General features: G+C 39.2%; 1 protein-coding gene across 8 annotated transcripts in view; it reads left to right on the forward strand.

Moving 5' to 3' along the window:
• Positions 1-18902, forward strand: part of PTPRK (protein tyrosine phosphatase receptor type K) — a 363911-nt gene that overhangs the window by 269219 nt on the left and 75790 nt on the right. For all 8 annotated transcript variants that reach the window (XM_044424851.1, XM_044424869.1, XM_044424876.1 and 5 more), the window contains 4 exons: positions 423-725; positions 5043-5152; positions 7213-7414; positions 12145-12250. In XM_044424851.1, coding sequence (XP_044280786.1) covers positions 423-725; positions 5043-5152; positions 7213-7414; positions 12145-12250 — 721 coding nt within the window. The remainder of the gene's footprint in view (positions 1-422; positions 726-5042; positions 5153-7212; positions 7415-12144; positions 12251-18902) is intronic.

Here is an 18902-nt window from a genome sequence, read left to right on the forward strand (position 1 = left end):
AAGAGACAGAAGAAAGGGATGACATTCTTAGAACAGGTCAAAGCTGATTTACTTAGCACAAGGAGCAATTTGCAAATCCACTCCACCATTAAGGACAAATTCCATATTTCTTTTTACTTCACATGTGAATTTTATTATAGTTTTCTATACAGTATATTTCTCCAAAAACTCCTTTATGGAGTTTGTTTATTATGTAGTGTAAGAATAGACTTCATAAATCAACACAATCTTGCTATTAAATACATTATAAGGAACAAACACTGTTTAATCCACAGGTAAACTTATATGAATTGCTTTTCTTTGCCTTCATTTATTTCTTCAGTGGTTTTTGTTCAACAGGTCTGTATTTCTTGTGAAAGCTCCATGGTAGGACATTTTTAAAAAGTTGTTGATGTTTTAGTCTTATATTTTTTTATTTTTAGAACCAATGAGAACACCAAAAACTCTGAAGATTGCTGAAATCCATGCCCGACGTATTGCTGTGGATTGGGAGTCCTTAGGATACAACATTACTCGCTGCCACACTTTTAATGTTACCATCTGCTACCATTACTTCCGTGGTCATAATGAAAGCAAGGCAGACTGCTTAGATATGGATCCCAAAGCACCACAGCATGTTGTGAATCACCTGCCTCCTTACACAAATGTAAGCCTCAAAATGATCCTGACAAATCCTGAAGGGAGGAAAGAGAGCGAGGAAACCATTATCCAAACAGATGAAGATGGTACGTTCAAACTCTTTTCAACTTAATTCCCTTCCTGGCAAAGCAGGTATTGAAAGGAATTGTTATCATGTCACTTTTTTCCTGCTTGGCAATTATTTATTTGCTGCATGCTCATACTAGCCTGTGGATGACTGTATGTTAAAACAAAAATCTTTAATTTGTCATTTCCAGGCATCCAAACAGAAATGACAGGCATGTCAACAAACATCAGTGTAAATATCTTGAATATGATTTTGAAAAATCATTTTCCTCTGGAAATCTCTAATATTGGAGAAACACACTGGAGCTCAGTTTGGGTAGACAATGACCAGGCATAAAGGGTACAAAAGATCTTCAGAATGGGTTGTGCTTCACCCCTCTCACTTCTGTGCAGATTCCTGACCTACTGTGCCTAGCTTTTGTCTTAGATCTTAATACTGTTGCTATCCTTGTTAAAATAAAAGTAATGTTCATGTACTCTAATGACTCACAATGGTATAGTAAGAATTTTGGATAACACAAAACACCTGGGTAGGAAAGGGGAAAAGAGTCACTGGTTCATAAGAAGACAGAGGCCAGGTAGTGTGCATGTGTTTATACTTCAGTGCGCTTTCCAACTTTAATTGAAACCAGCTCCATCTGTGCCAGGCCTAAGGAAGTTGATGGCAAACATCATTATGTGGAAATATATTTTAGTCTATTGCAAGTATTTCTGTTAAAGTCAGAATAACTTCAACAAATTCTTGTTTACAGTGTTGCATTCTGCTAGCTTCCTCAGCAATTACTATAGCATATATTGAGATTACTGCCTTAATATAGCCTTTATTTAATTCTGCTAACAAGATAGCTTTATTTACCTTATTTGAGAGAAAATAGAGGACTCTTTAGATGTTTACAAAGCTCTTTAGTGATTATCCTTTATGAATCTTAATTTTAAACAAATTAAAATACCATTAAATGAAGTTCCTAATTAGATGGAAATTATAATATATGAAAGTAACTTAATGTTAATGTAGCTGAGTTTGTGACTATTCAAAATGCAAGGCAATTTGAAAATATGCATTGTTAATAAGCCTTGCACAATCAGTTTTTCATATTGTATATCCAGTTCCCTTCAATAAAGAGGACAATGAAGAAGACATAGGAGGTGTCCAATTGGAAAAAAAATAGCTATAATGATTTGTCCAAGGGAGAGGAAAGTGAATAGATTATTAATTCAGACATTACAGCAAGGAACCTCAGTGAAGTAAGGCTTGGCATGAACCATGGCTTTAAATATGACTGTGTGTTTGCAGCCTGTAGTTCCATTTTCAGTCAGACATCCTTAAAGAGTGCACAGCAGTCAGTCCAATTTGAAGTCTGGTCAGAGTATTCCAAGGAACAGATTACACAGTAATGTGATGGAATGGGCAAACCTCTCTCTCAAACAGCTGTAGGAGGGCACCACTGAGGAAGCCATGCCTGAGCATGGCAGCACGTGTGACTCCACTCAGACAGTTACACTGTGTCAGCTCTAACAGCTGTGCAAGGAACATCACTTGGCCAAAATAAAATGAACAATGATGGACCTGTTTCTGGGGAACTGAGGACAGTAGAGAACACAGGCTAGGAGTGGCCATTTCTATAGCTGCTCTAGCTAGGGGACTCTGTGGTGTTTCCATTCAGTAAATGGTAAAATGGATATCCAGGGTCAGTAAACTAGAGAAGCCATGGTGAAGTATGGAAACCTTAGAATGGAGCATTGATTTTCTCAGTGGTTTTAGAAACCTAATCCTACCAAGCAGGACTTTTGAAACTGGGTGTGCACAACCACAACAGATTCCAAACATTAAGATTTCATGATGGCTTCTCATGTAGTATGAACCCACCCAGTGTTACACATTGTGTATATGGCAAAACAACATGGGCATTATGCAAGGCAACTAGTGCACTAGTGTAAAGTGCAAAAGCTGCCTCTAGTGCAGCACTGATTCAGTTAATTGGAGCAACGGGTTTCCCTAGGAAACCTGTCATGTCAGCTAATGCTGCACTGATTTGTATTTTTGATAAATTGCACCTTAAGGTCACTTTTTCCCTTTTAATGCCTAATGGCTGCTGATAAACAGAGGTGCAAGCTACACTGGTGTGATATTTGCAGCCAACTCTATTTTCACCTGGAAAATATCTGAATGCAGGCATGCAGAATATGACCCAACAACAAGTTTCCTTCTCTGGGCTCCTTAAAAAGAAACATGGGAATATTAGGAAAGAAATAAATTTCCTGCACTCTTCACTGCCAACTCCAGATGTTTAAGAATCAATGATTCATATGCCTACAGAAATGTGTAATACAAAGGTGAAGTTATATATGTTTGCATAACAGGTTTTCAAATGCTCTACTGACAATCCAATACTTCCAGTTAACATATCTCCATGAATCATTTTCTGTTGCCAAGCCCCTCTATATAAAATATCAGATTTCCAGCAGAGAATTAAAACAATAAAAAGAGGAGATCAGAAAGGCCAGAGTGATTTAAAGAAAACCTTTCAGCACTTGAGGTTAAGAAAGATTGTTGTAGGAGTAATTGGAAGACTGGTCATGAGACATAATAGCTAGTGCAAATGGGCCAAAATTGGGTTTGACCTGAGGAAAACATGGGCCTTGACAAGAAAATGGAGATAAGGCTCTTTCTTTGTTCATTCCCATGAAAGAAGCAGAAAAGGGCAAATGTATCCCTAGACACATAGGAGGGGAAATACACCAAGCAGGCAGGAAGGTCTAGAGCAGGGCTGGAGAACCTTTTTCTCTAGCAGGCCACATTCCATTGTTGGTGGTCAGGACCTTTCCTCTTGTCTCTTTCTTCCTGCTACCCCTATTTCTTTCTTACATGTGTTCCACCACCCTCTTCCTCAAGCTTTCTCACTACCACCCTGTGCCTTCCCCTGCCCAGCTGACTAATGGAGGAGGAGTGGAACACCCTTGTCAATGCTGTGGACTGACAAAGGACTTATGAAAAGCTTTTGAAATCAGGCTGAGCTAAGCTATATATGAAATGAAGCCGATTGCCACAGATTGCCCACAGGTTGCATTATTATTGTAGGCATAACTGTTTCATCCGTAACAGCAATATTGTGAGCAGTCAAAAGTCTGGAGCAGTGGGGACAAAGACATGATTGGTAGTGGGACTGAATTCAAATATTGCTCTTCTCGAACTAACCAACCGATTCTTTAGTTGCTAGATTCTAGTTCCATTTTATTATGATGATTTACAGTCTTGTGGTCTTACATCCACCTGCAAATTACTTTTCTAAGCTTTATGCTTGCAGTCTTAAATGACTGGGCTTGTAATGAACACTCAAGCATTGTAAATAATATGACAATACTCCTTTAGTAGACATATTTCAGTTTGGTCTGCCATGTGCACATTCAGCTGCCAGAGGAAGGCTATCACCTGGGCTAAATCCTGTGCAATATACACTTCCTTTGGATTATAGTCAAGGGAAATTCAGAGCATTCCCATAGAAAACAGAATGATGCCTGCAGCACATCAGCAAGTGCCACAAAGCAACACACAGGGACTGTCAAAATCCATCAGCTGTCATCGACTTTGGAATCTTTGTCAGAATTGTATGAAGCAAATAACAGCAGTTGACTGATGGATAAATATTTCTCATGGAAGATGAGTGTTTGAATCTCATCTGTGTACCTGTGGTCTTCTATGAATGTATTTCTAAGTCATTAAATTAAATTTTATGCCCAAGGCAAAGCATATTATTTATAGTTTCATATATTCAGAAATAAAACTGACACTTATGATGGTCCTCTCACTACTTTCTAATGCTGCTAGCAGGCTGTGTGGCATTTCCCTTGATCCAATGACTTTAATTTATCTTTGTCCATAACAAAATTGCAGTATGTTTTGAAAATAAATCTTTAGGAAACATCATATGTAAAATTTAAGCAATGTTGAACTAAAGTGTGAGAAAAACTAATTTGAAAGACTGGGCGAATATAGGTTTGGATGCTTAAATGGAAGGGACCTTTCCTTTCTTTCTTTCTTAATTTTCCCTTTTATTTTGAGTTGGCCATATACCTGTTTTCAAAACACACACCCTCTTCTGATTATCTGATCACAGTTACAGAAATGCATAGGTTGCTTTGGAAGTCCTTTTAGAATTGGAATACAGGATAATTACAGTCTAAGTGGTAATTTAAACTGCAACAACTTCACATATTCAAACTGGCATTTAATGTTATGTGAAACTTGGTTTTAAGACAAAAACTCATTTGCTTGATAGATTGCCATTATCTAACTTTGGGGGAATTGTTTCACTTTTATCTTAATCCTATTGTTGCAGTACCTGGTTCTGTACCTGCAAAGTCACTAAAGGGAACCCCATTTGAAGACAAGATCTTTCTAAACTGGAAGGAACCTATGGATCCAAATGGCATCATCACACAATATGAGGTATTACTAAAACCCAGCTTAGCAAAGTGGTACCATCTTGATTTACAGCACAGTGTGGTTATGGTACATCATAAGTGGAGTATAGATTGCCACACTGCAGATGGGGTATGGTTTATAAGGTTCCCCAGCACTTATCTTATTTCCCAGTCTTCACTGGTCACTAGAGCTGTTTATTCAGCACCATGAAAGCTCCCATTGATAGCCTGGAAAATGTCCCATAGTCTCTTTGGTTCATACTTAAAGTATGCTACAAGGAAAAAAAACTATTTCCACCATTTTACCATAGAAATAAGATATGATCTACATTTGGCAAACTTAGAACATGGCTCATTAATTTTCATTCCCTTTTGATGTCTGCAAATAATTATATCTAAGCTTTTTTTAAAAAAAGTTGACTGTTTTCTTTACAGAACACATACTAACTCATCATCTGAATAGAGGAACAATACTTTCTGGATTGTGTGCTGCTAAACTAGACTAAATTAGGACATGATACAACTACTATAATACTTAAAATCAATAATTAATATTAAAATTGCATAATAATACATGGTGGTTGTTGCCAGGACACTACTAGTGAGCTTTTAGTCAGTGATGAAATTCAGGTCTTAAATGTACTTTGATTTAAGGCTGATAACTTTGATACACAGCCTTTCAGAATCCTGCTTCAATGTAGCCCTGTCTGGTGAAGGCTGCAAGTAAAATATATGGGAATTTATTAATAGAAATCAGACAGTTCTAAGCTCCAAGGTAATGTGTTTTTCTTCTTCAAGAAACTCTGAATGCAAAATCTTGGAATTTTTTTAAAGTGGTTTGATGAATGAGCCCTCAGGGAATGAAGGAGGAACAATCACTTTGCACCCAGCTTCAGAACTGGGTCACCTTGACAATGCTGCTTTTCTGCTTAAAAACAAATGCCCTATTCATATATTTACATGCTAATTTGTGCTTATCCAGTTAGTATTTTAATGCTAAATATTTAATGAATACAATTGCTGTGGTCGGTTTATCATAGTTAGGCTTAAATATATATATATCTTGTTACTTGCTTATCTGTAGGTACTAGTTTTAACAAGCAGAAGGAAAGAAGGATGTACAATCCTGCCACTTCCTCTTAAAAAGAAAATAGAATGTATTACTGAACCTGAAATATCTGTCTGACATTATATAGCGATTATATAGAGATATAGAGCCTGCATAATTTATGATGAGACATGTTGGATGGCATAGGCACTCAATAAATTGTATGCCTGGTGCTGCAGAAACAGCCACCTGGCAAACTGCAGTAGATGCTTGTTGAACCAAATTATTTATTTATTTGATTTATATGCCACCAAATAGCTGAAGCTGTCTGGGCAGTTAACAACAATCTCTTTTTAAAAGTTCAGGTATAATTACAATAAAACAGCATACATTTAATAGAAAAATTAAAAACTATTTAAGGAGTAATGTATGTTCAATGCGCTCTGTTTGCTAGACAACTGCAAACACAACCCCTATTCCAGCTTTCCATCTATGTCACTAAAGCTATTAAATGCCTTGACATAGAAGAATAAGTCAGAAAGATAACAAGCTGGGGCCAGGGAGGTTGCAGTGGGGAACTTGTTCCATAATTATGGGGTTGTCACTTAGAAGGCGGTCTTCCTTGTTGCCACCAACCAAACCTCCCTCAGAAATGACTGTAAGAAGAAGGCTTCAGATGTTGAGAGTTGTGTCTGAGCAGATTTTGGTTGTGAGTGGCACTCTGAATTCAGCTTGGTTGATCATAATTTGAATAGGCTGAGGTTAAGAGACATGGGCATTGCAGTAGTTAAAATTAATCTTTCTTACTATCTTTCTTATAATCTTTCTAACAGTCTTGAAAAGTTTGTTTCTGATTTTATGCATAGTTATGGCAGAAAGATTGTGGCATGTCTCCTGCAATCCTAGGCAAAGCTTGAATTTAAAAGTAAAGACCCATCCAAATCCAGTAACCTAATCTCAATGCTTAACTCACTGATTCTCAAAAATCAGCTTTGCCTGCCAGAAATCCTACTAAAAACCTGCAATTGTTTCCACAGGTCAGTTACAGCAGTATAAGGTCATTTGATCCCGCAGTTGCAGTGGCTGGGCCAGCTCAAACAGTGTCAAAGCTATGGAACAGTACCCATCATGTTTTTTCCCATTTACATCCTGGGACCACCTACCAGTTTTATATAAGGGCCAGCACCGTCAAAGGGTTTGGACCAGCTACAGCTATCAACGTAACCACCAACATTTCAGGTAATGCCAAGCATAAAACAGATAGAAGATTGGCCATATTAAACTTGTGTTACATATATTGTTTCCCATTCCGTTTATAGAATACAACAAAATCCAGGCTACAATGAGTACAAGACAATAAGCACGTGATAGAATTACATGAATAGAGGAGGCTACGCACAGTGTTGTGTTCATGAATATGCACAGTAGGATATGTTGCACATAGTCAGAAACCCACATTGAGTAATATGGATTGTTCCCCAGCATTGTAAATGATTACCAAATTCCTTTGTACATTAAAATGCAGTTGCATTTCTACAGCATATGCTGTGTTCTGGATTGCAGCTCAATGCTCATTCATTGTCTTAAAGATATTGTGGGAGCTGGATTTGCTAAAATCAAAAAGCATTAAAGGCAATGATACTTCCCTGTTTTACCCTTCTGTTAAAATATAACAGGCTGATGCATTCACTATTCTGGAATGTCCTCCACAACTTTCTAGAGCTACCAGAAATGATTACTAAAGTAATGGCAAATAAATGCCCTGCAGTTATTCTACTGTGAAGTACTATTTTTCCGACAGCATTTGCATGTCACATTACTCCTTGAAATCATGATTTACACTAATCAGGGTAAACAAGCCAGCTTCATAAGTCATGGTTTGAAGCTAACTTATTTTGCAATTGCTCTGAACTACAGTTAAAACACAACCTTTGTTTCCAGCACAACAACAAACCGCACAACACAACAACAACATTAAGCAAAGTAAAAGCATCCACAGTTGTCCTCGTATTCATGCTACATGAGCAGACCTCTTAAAAGGCCTTGAATATATTTTTTCTGTTCATGAACCCTTTGAGTAGCTATTCTTGCAACTCAAGAAAGAAAATTAGAAGTACTCTAGTCTCCTTAAATGCTTAAAAGCCTTTTATATGCCAGTGACTTATTTTTGGACAGAATTATTTTATTAATCCAATATATTTTGGCCCGTGAGGCCCCTTCTGCCTCGCTCTGTTTCTATGTTTCTATTTTGAAAGAATAGAAAAAAACAGTATGGAAGTTCTGGACTTGCTGCAAACAGAGAAGTGGGATAAAGGTTCTAACAGCATTGCATGCTTTGCTAATAAGGAACGTGGTGGTGTGGAGCGACCATGTGCAAACATCACTGTGCCCCCATGCATACCGCAGCCATGCAGTGAGAAAGCAGAAGCGTGATGAGCTGCCATCTTGCTTTTATGGTGAACACATGCAGAGTTGGTTCATAACACCATTGCACAGTGAAGATACTTAGTAAACTTCCGGAGAGTAAGAAAACAAACAGCAGTTGTCTACTGTTGAAATGAAGTGTATCTTTTCATTGGAATGGTGTTTCTGTATCATCCCACATTCTCTAGTGAAAGTGCTTATATTTCAAAAGACTAGGATTAAAAATCAGTTTTTGAGATATGAATAATTTAGAATGGCTACATCCAAGTTTTCAAAAGACTTGAAAAATTGTCATTATTTCACAATGCGCAACGGTTAGTGCTAATTTCTTTCATTCTGAGCTGCCATCTCCCTGTCACGTCCCTGCAAAATTTAAATCAATTCAGTAGAGGGAAATTGAACATGGTACAACAGTTTATACATAATAGATACACAATTCAACAATATCTTCAATATACTTGAGGAGTATTTCTTATACAGTACTTGCTGAAACATTGAATAAAAATGGTCTGGGATCATAAAAGATTCTTATTGCAAGTTATTTGCTGGGGTTATTTCTATAATACATTTCCCACTCCATAGTCTTAACAACTGTGTGGTTAATTTAAATGAAGGCGTATGTTCAGGAAAAGAGTAACCGCCATTGATAGGTGATTATAAGGACATGCTTTCTAGTCCTGAAAATGTTTTATCATTTCTGTCAAGTATTTGGGGGATGCAAGGTACCCTGCAAATCCCACAGGCCTGATGATCAATCCTATAGGGCTTAGCATCTGCCAGTGATCTTAGTGAACAGTTGGGGCTATGGAGGGCTTTGGGTAGGCCTAATGTAGCATGGCATGTAACCCAAATGATATCCAGGTATAACATGATGCAGAATTATTATCATTATTATTACCACTACAGCTACATCACATTTATACTTCACTGTTCTTCCATTTGCAAGGATTCTAATGTAGCATACAAAGTTTACCTCTTCTCTTTGGCTTCCTGACAACAACAACCCTGTGAGGTATGCTAGACTGAGAGTCTGTGACTGGTCCAAAGTTACCCGGTGAGCTTCATGACTGAGTGGGAATTATAACCCAGATGTCCCAAGTCCCCAGCCCAATATTCTAACACTGCACCACACATTCTGTCAGAGTTAAATATTCTGCCACAATATTCATTTGCATAATCTCTTAAACACACAGCATTCTAGAGCTCAATGGAAGTTCTACAGAAAGGAAGGTAGAAAACCAGGGGAAAAAATATTGCAGTGCTCAGGACAACTAAAGGTATTCTGCTGTGGTAACCTTCTTGCAGAACATCCTGCTGAAGGAATGACCAGCTTGATTCCCAATTTTAAGGAAAAGAATCAAAAAGTACCCTTTGGTGCATTGCAGGTCATAGTATAATCCAGTGATGGCAAACCTTATAGAAACAGAGTGCACAAACTGCAACCCAAAACCTACTTATTTATAACACAGTTGCAACAATGCAATAAAACCTGACAACTGAGGTTTTAGCTTAGAAAAAACAACTCACAGCAAGTCCAAGCAAATATATATATACTTGGCAGTGCACTGACTGTCCATGGGAAAGCTTGGACGGGTCAGGGCTAATGAGTCACAGCTTGTAACATAATTGCCTGGCGCTGCTGCTCCTTTCTAAGCATGTGCATAGCCCCTATTTGCGCTGTTATCTGATATTCGGCTACTGGTGCTATGCTGGGTGATTTGCCTCACATGCCGACAGAGAGGGCTCTGCATGCATGCTGTGGCACGTGGGCCATAGGTTAGCCAACACTGGCCTGACCCTACCCTGGTGCACTCCCATACCCCTAATATAGGAGGAAAGTACCATTGCGAGGGTCAATTCTAAAAACGCCTTCCTAAAGTAGCTTTTTCTGCAAAGCTCATCATTTCTGCCCATTCTAAACACATTCCAACCATCAATGTCATCCCAGGAAACCTCATTTCTCTAACCCTACCCCTACCCTGGTGCACACCCCTATCCATATTATATGGGTTAAAAAAATGGAAATAATGCTATTTTGAGAAAGCCTTCCTTGGGTATATTTTTCTGCACAGCTCATCATTTCTGTCCCTTCTAAACATATTCCAACCATCAAAGTCTTGCTGGGACACCTTTTTTTCTAACCCTAACTTCACCTGGTGCCCACACTTATCCCTAGCATAGGGCTAAAGTTAAATTAAAAATAGAGCAATTTTAAAAAGCCTTCCTTGAGTACCTTTTCTGCACAGCCCATCATTTCTCCCCATTCTAAACACATTCCAATCATCAAAGTCATGCCAGGACGTCTGGTTTTTCTAACCCTAACCCTACCCTGTTGCACACCCCTATCCATATTATTGGTGTGATATACAATTGGAAATAATGTGATTTTGAAGAAGGCTTCCTTGAGTAGCTTTTTCTGCACACCTCATCATTTCTGCCCATTCTACACACATTGCAACCATCAAAATCATGCCAGGACACCTTTTTCTATCCATATTCCTACCCTTTGACCCACGCCTAACCCTAGTATGGGGCTACAGTTAAATTAAAAATAGGGTGATTTTGAAAAAGCCTTCCTTGAGTAGCTTTTTCTGCACAGTTCATCATTTCTGAACATTCTAAACACATTCCAAGCATCAAAATCATGCCAGGACACCTCATTTATTTTACACTAACCCAGAGACCAAGTGCCCAAACTGCAACCCAAAACCCACTTTCTTATCACAAAGTGGCAACACTGCAATAAAACCTGAAAACAGCCATTTCAAGCAAACATGTCTCCATATATTCTTGGCAGTGCCCTGACCGGCCATGTCAAAGCTCGGACAAGTCCCGCCTAATACGTTGTGGCTTGTGGCATCATCGCCTTGCACCACTACTCCTTTTCAAGCATATGCACGGCCCCTACGTGCTCTGTTATCCTATACTCAGCTTCTGGGGCGATGCTGGGGAAACTTGAGTTGCATGCCGACAGAGAGGGCTCTGCGTGCCCACTGTGGTACACGCACCATAGGCTTGCCACCACTGGTATAATATATTTCCTGAAGTTTTGTCTGGAATCATTTGTGCATGTGATCTTTTTTTTGGGTGGCTTTAAATTGTTTTAATTTAAATTGTAATTTTAATTAATGGCCAGTTCTGGTTAAAATGTAGGATAGAGGGGAAAAGCTGCATCCAGTGACTGATTGCAGCATACCCAGGTTGTCTGAAAGTTCATGAAATATCTGCTCTTTTGGGCCCTTCAAAGCTTCAGCAAAAACTTTCTGCAGAGAAATGGAAGAAATTGCAATCCAATGTATGCATAAACAGCTACATGTAGTTCTTGAGACTCTTCCCTACCACTTCCTGTTTGTAATTTCCATGTTTTTGCCGTGATTCAAGTCATATGCTAACCCAGAGTTGGCAGTTGGGTTCAGCAACTTACAACAAGTCACCCAAATGACTGCCATTAAGAAACAAGACAATAGATACATGATCAAAGGCCTTGTAAAATTGGTAGAAAAAACTGAATGTTTTAAACCATTTCTAACTTTCTTTTTGATCAGCCCCCACGTTACCAGACTATGAAGGCATTGATGCATCTCTCAATGAAACTGCTACAACCATAACAGTACTGCTGAGACCAGCCCAGGCCAAAGGTGCTCCAATCAGGTAAAAAGAAAACAACATGTGGACCCTTGTATAGTAAATGTATATGGATAAACCTTTAGTTAATCCATCATGGAACATCAAAACAATATGCGCCTTAAAAGACTAACACATGAGATCACAGAAGCTGTGCCCTAATAAATCTATTCATTTTGAACATGCAGTGAAACTTGTAAGGTTTGGTTTGGTTTGGTTTGACAGCTTCCCTTCTGGAATATGGAAGATATTTATGGCTGTACTCTTATAACAGGATTGAGGAATGAGTGGCTCTCCATTTGTTGCTGGGACTAATGAGAATTGCAGTAGGGTGACATACAGAGTTCCCTGTATTCTTCACTGTATCGTATACCATAAGGTTTACTTTCAAGTAAAAGAAATATAGAATAGGGCTGCATCACCTCTTTTGGACCCACTCCATTAGTAAAGAGAGAGCTATTATTCATATGTTGGCTGTGTTTGTCTGCAAAGCAAGGGGCCTTGCCTTACTTTAAGAAGGATGCATTTAGTTGATCCAGGCAGCTTTCTCCATTCCCAGTGAACTGGAAACAGAAATATGCACTTGTAAAGGTTTTTTATTTTCTATACAACCTTCACTTGTAAAGGTTTTGGTTCTTTTGAACTGGCCGGAGAGCTTTGGCTATTGGACAGTATACAAATGCAATAAACAGACTTCAGGGTGCTAAGATGAGGGAGGGGAGAAGATTGGCAGCTGCTGTCCTGTGCACTGCATGTATCCCACCTTGTACGTGGAAAATGTGAGAATTTATTTCCAAGATTTATTAGTCAGCCTGCAGTTAATAGCTCTTAGGGCGATGTACAATAAAACACAAATAAAATCCAAAATCCACATGAAACCCTGAAGCAGCATAATAAAACAATAAATTAAATGCAGCAATCCTTTTAAAGCAGGAGGGACTGAAGCAGGCATCAAAATACTGAAATATGCAATATTGAGAACACAACATAGCAGCAGACACAGCACAATAAACAACCAATTAAAAGCAGCAGAGCCAAAAAACAGGTAGCAGAAGAGCACTGAAAGTGTAAAGACAACATTCCTTGCACACAGTGTAACAGCAGTAAAAGGACTGAGAAAATAAAAGCTCTTTGACAGGCACTGAGACAATAATAAAGTAGGCACCAGGTGGGCCTCTCTGTGGAGGGTATTCTACAACTAAAAATGTGGGGCAGCTACTTAAAGGGCCCAATCTTGAAGATCATCTCAGAGCACATACAAGAATAAAGATAGGAAGAGGTGCTATTTTGGATACTGTGACTTAATGCCTCCACTTTAAATTGGATCTGGAAACAAACTGAGAGGCAGTGAAGATGAAATATGAAGAAATTGCCAGTTCCTGTCAGTAACCTAGTCACTATGTTTTGTACCAATGGAAGGTTTGTGTGTGTGTGTTTTTTTTTTTTAAGAGCAAGCAAAATGTGTCTGATTTGAGAATGTCTAGTTATGGCCCAGCTCCTGCACTTTGTTTACCAATTTGGCTTTGATCCAGGATCCTTTGATCCAGGAACCAACATAGCCATGGCTAAAAGCAGTGCATCTCAGGATACAGTACTGCCAATACATTTTTGTTCTCAAACTTCAGACAACTATGAATGTTAAACAGTTGCCTGGCTTAAATATTCAGTATCTAAATACTTATTTTAGGAGCCAGCCTTCCCTCTTTAATTGTCTCCTTGCATTCTTTGTCTGCTCCATGAGCTGGCCCTTTCAAACAGATGTGCTGTAATCCAATTCAAATCTGCAGGTGCGTCAATCATTCCTTAAGATGCAACATGCTGCAGTAGTCACAGTTTTAATCATGACATAATCGTGTCTTGCCTGCCAAGCGTTATCTCATAATCTCCAGTTTTCTTTATGGCCTCTTGAAGTCGTAAGCCAGACAGCGGATGTGAAATTCAAAAGGATAGTGGATGCATCTATTTTTGTAATCAGAGGTTAAGCCTTACTTTTTTCAAGTGGGAGATTCTCCACTTAGCCAGTAAAGAATGAATATTTATTCATTAGGGAGCTATATGAAAAAGTGTTTTGCTTATCACTGGAAGCATGAGCTCATTGGGCCTCTCTGTGTCTTCAAGTTATAAATAAATATGCCTGGAAATTGCTGATAGAATTATTAAGGGGATGATGATGACGACGACGACGACCATTTCTCCATGTTGGATTTAGAAGGAGGTGTTCCTCACTTGGGGACTCTTCCGTATCAAAAGATACCGAAGGAATATAAGTAGGAACTGGTTATTCTAGTTGTTTAAGTCGTGGTGTTTAGCTTGCATAAACAACAAACAATGTCATATAACAGAAAGGACCACATTAGACAGCAGGTATAGATTCTCATGGTTGAATAATTTTCTGTTTGAAATAAACTCACTGCACATTGAAGCCCAGATGTCAGTCAGAAGTGTTCAAATCTTCCCTTCTTCCTGATGTACTAGTTTTGTACGCACAGTTCATCTCGTCGCACCATGCCGTCTCCCTCCTGCAGCCTGAAGTGGCACAGTGCAAGGTCAGATTTACCACTTCATCTGCTGGTTTGTATGCTAAGCTTCAGTGGCCTTGAAGTAGCAAAGCTCAAACATGCTGTCTGTCCTCAAAATCAGCTCATAAAGGCCAGAGGGACTCCAGATGCCAGCATTACCTCCACATGCCAGCATTGTACTTCCAGGCAAGAGCTTTAGGCCTTCACACATTCCAGACAAAGGCAGGAAAAGGATTTCTGTGCACACACAGATCCAGCGGAATGCATATCTTTGCCTGTGTGGGATCAGGAACACCTTTGTTATCAAAGTTCCTTGTCAGACAGAGGCTTCTAAGCTCATGCATATTTGCACAATCCACATAGACAATAGAGTCTAGGCTAGTTTGTGCAACCCTACTCTCCACCTTTTCTCATGGGGCTGCCATCTCCACTGCTTCTTTTCTAAATGGTGGTGGTGGTGGAGGTGGTTGGCAGCAAATGTTTCCCTGAATGAGATCATGGCTTCATGTCAAAACAGAAATTGGTTCATACATAACGCATTGTATGCCCCCCTTCTTTGCTTTACATATACACATTGCACTCTCCTTTCATTCTCTCTTCTGGCATTCTTCTAAACTGGCCAGATATTGAAATTGACAGGTTTACTGATCCCCTGATACTTTGGAGAGCAGAAGTCTTGTCAATTGTTTTGTGTTGGCAGTTCAAAAGAAAGGAGTGACAGTGTCTGCAAAAGCAAAGATAAGGTCTATGTTCCCAGCTGGGAGATCTAGTTGCTTATACAGAACTTGATTGTAACCTATTGCTGACTAAATTCTTAAAAAGTAGGAAGTAAAGAAAGCACATATTAACACCTTTAACAGTATCTGAAAATAAAATTAGTAGAATAAGCTTCTTTGTTTATCAACATTTTGCTTATCAACATTTTTTCACACTGCTTTCTATTCCCTGGGTTCAAGCTCATTTTGCTCTTTGCTAGTTTCTTAGATTTTACCGAAACATATCCCTGGAGACAATGTGAATCTGTGAATCAGTGGATTCTTTCCCATCACTGCATGATCATAAACAACAGTCAATATAAATATGTATTTTCCTCAGCATGTGATAACCTGGAGTGTCAGTCAATTTAGAGTGCAACCCTATGCATGATTAGGCAGAAAAAATCCTGATTGGGGAATCTTGGGAGTTGTAGGGCTTCTTTTTGTCCAGACATGCATAAGATTGTGCCCTAAATTTATTTATTTTTAAGGTCTGTTTCTTAAACGCAAATTTTAATGACGGGTCAGCTAAAATGTCATTCTCAATCAATCAAAGTTGCTACATTTCTAAAGAAAAATGGCATAGCAGTCCTGTAATGTAGTTCACTGTTAATATGCAAATATTGTAGTTGGGAATAAGACTGAGAAAGAGCTGCCGTATACCTGTCATATACTGCACTGTTAAGATCACCTGATTGCAGATGGGAATGGATCAAAGAACAGCTTCCTAACAATGGCCTTTAGAGCTACTAGATCTACACGGTTCTCCTTTCCCATCAGATTTTCCACAGCATCATCAAAGGCCAGCTTCCCAATGCCTTTTATTCTCAGAAGTGGATTTTAGGTAACTTTTATTGTCACCTGTTGCCTGGATGGCCTTGGAGCTATGTAGGATACAGTTCTTTTCTCGGTTCTCTGGGCCCCAGGTAAGATAGTGGAACTGGGAGTATTAAAATTATGCATGGTGTGGAGCAAGTAGATAAGGGCAACATTTTTCAGCCTCTCAAAATGATAGAACCCAGGGGCATCCCATGAAGCTGACTGGTGGGAGAATCAGGATAGATGTGGCACACAGTTAAGCTATGGACATCACTTCTTAAAGATGTACTGATTTGGAGAACTTTAAAAGTAGATGGGGTTAATCCATGGAGGAGAAAGATGTCTAGGGCTGCTAATGCTGTTTGGATATATGCTGCCTCCAATATCAGAGACAATATGCTTATGTACACCAGTTGCTGGGGAGCATTGGTGCAACAGTTCTGTCCCGCTTGTGGGTTCCTGGATGCAGCTGCATGGCCACTGTGTGAACAGAGCCCAGGCTGAGATGGATCTTTGGTTTGATATAGCATGACTTTTCTTACTTCTTGTAATCCCTTCAGGCCCTCCCTACAAAACATGGGAAGGCAAACTCCCTCTTGTAAGCAAAAGAGGGAAGCAGTCCCAGTTAGTGGGGGTTATATTGAACCATGGAACTTTAATTCTTTTTAGGTTGTAATCCTAAAGATATCTCATACTTTGGGTGTGCATGCATGAAACTTTGCTTTGCTTTGCTTTGAAGCTGTGTCTGGCATAGCCATGTGGTCCAAATGGATCCAAACATGCAACTGAGTGATTTCCCTTGTCACAGAGTCCTCATAACTTAAAATGAGAGTATTGCCATGCTGTTGGCACAGTACAAAATTGGAAGTTGATGTTAGTTATACTATTTTTAATTAAAAGCTAACATTAGTTAGTTGAACTGTGTTTGATGAAAAAGAAAGGGGGGCGAAGAAAGATCATCAAGCTTGTGACCTTCTTTTTAACTATGTTTAAGAGAGCACTGGTGTTACATCTGTCCCTGACCGAAGCCTAAATAGTGGAGAGGAACTGGCCAAGCATAAGAAACAACTCAAAATACAGTGGTACCTTGGCTTATGAACTTAATCCATTCCATGACTCTGGTCGCGACCCAAACTGGTAGTGACCCCAGTCAAATTTCCTCATAAGGTTCAATGTAAATAAGGTTAATCCATTCCGTAACCATTTTTTTTTTAATCACAAAAATTTGAAACAAAGTGACAAAGAACAACAAAGATTGCGGCCATCTCCCCCTACTCCCACACATGACTGCAATTGCAACCGTCTTCCCTGCACGAGCACAACTGTGATCATGGCCATCCCCCCTGCCCCCGAGCACGACCGTGATCGTGCAGGGAAGACGAGGGGGATGACGATTGTCACCTGATGTGGAGTTCATGACCTGAGGCAAATTTTTTCTGAAATTTCTGTTCGCGACCTGATTTGGTCATGAACTGAGGCATTTGTGAGCCTAGGTACCACTGTATTGTATGTTTCGGAAGTGCTTACTCCTACAAGATGCCTACTTGCTTAAAATATTTACATACTTTACTGGATGTGAATCACTCTTCTTTTAGTATATTATCACATTTTATTTTATTTGCAGGGGCAGTTGGGCAAGTGGTGGGTGGTGGCAGGGGGGATTTTGAAATGCTTTTAGTGTTTTGCTCTGTTTTTAAAACAAAAATTCAGCATTTACCTTTATGGCACTTGCTATCAGATCATCCAAGAAATGGTCATCAACCATTTGCCTCTTCCTTTGATAGGGAAAAGAATTATAATCATGTTCTCTGTTGAAATGACATTTTTAGGAGGAATGACCAAGAGTTGTTATTACGTGGAAGGTATTGGCAAGTTTAGGCTAAAACTTGGTGTGTATGGGGCAGGGGTTGGTTTGGGGATGTGTATGTTTTAATTATTATTAAATAGGCTGAATGCCATCTGCTCTAGCAATTTGTAAAATTTTTATCTGTGGCTACTGCAGGGAAAGGCGGCAGACTATTTGGAGAGAGTAGACAGATTTCCATCCATCTGTGCTTGTATTGCAGGATGTCGCTTACACTTTAGATTGGCATAGCTGTGAGCCAAGCTCAATGGCCATCAAGGTCAAAAGGTTGGCGATGTCTGTCAACATGCTCTGTCTCTAATAATACTACAACTGCAAATTGGTGCTTCAGGCATCGCTTGGAGGCTGCCACGTTAGGCCTCGAAGCTGAGCTTTCTATAATATTATTTCAAAGGCAAATACTAACTTCAAATGCTGCAAATTATCAAGCAGAAAGCTTAATCTGTTACAAATGTGAGATCCAGTCTTGGGCTGCTTAATACTTCAAAGTCCATGTGAATGCTGGGAAGGATTTTCTTCTTGTTACATTAGCTCTTTGGAGGAAGAGAGCCTGAGAGGAATACTACTGGGAGAAAAAGAGAATTACAGAAAATAAAATCAACCACTTTCCAGTCAGTCTTTCATTGAAAGCAATTCAGTTATTGAAGGCAGACCCTATCATTTTCAAATGTGTTTATCTCCCCATCTTGTGCTTTTGTATAGCACCATTTGTGTACTGTAGC

The sequence above is a fragment of the Varanus komodoensis genome, unplaced genomic scaffold, assembly GCF_004798865.1.
Source record: "Varanus komodoensis strain SLA01 unplaced genomic scaffold, ASM479886v1 scaffold1, whole genome shotgun sequence".
NCBI lineage: Eukaryota > Metazoa > Chordata > Lepidosauria > Squamata > Varanidae > Varanus > Varanus komodoensis.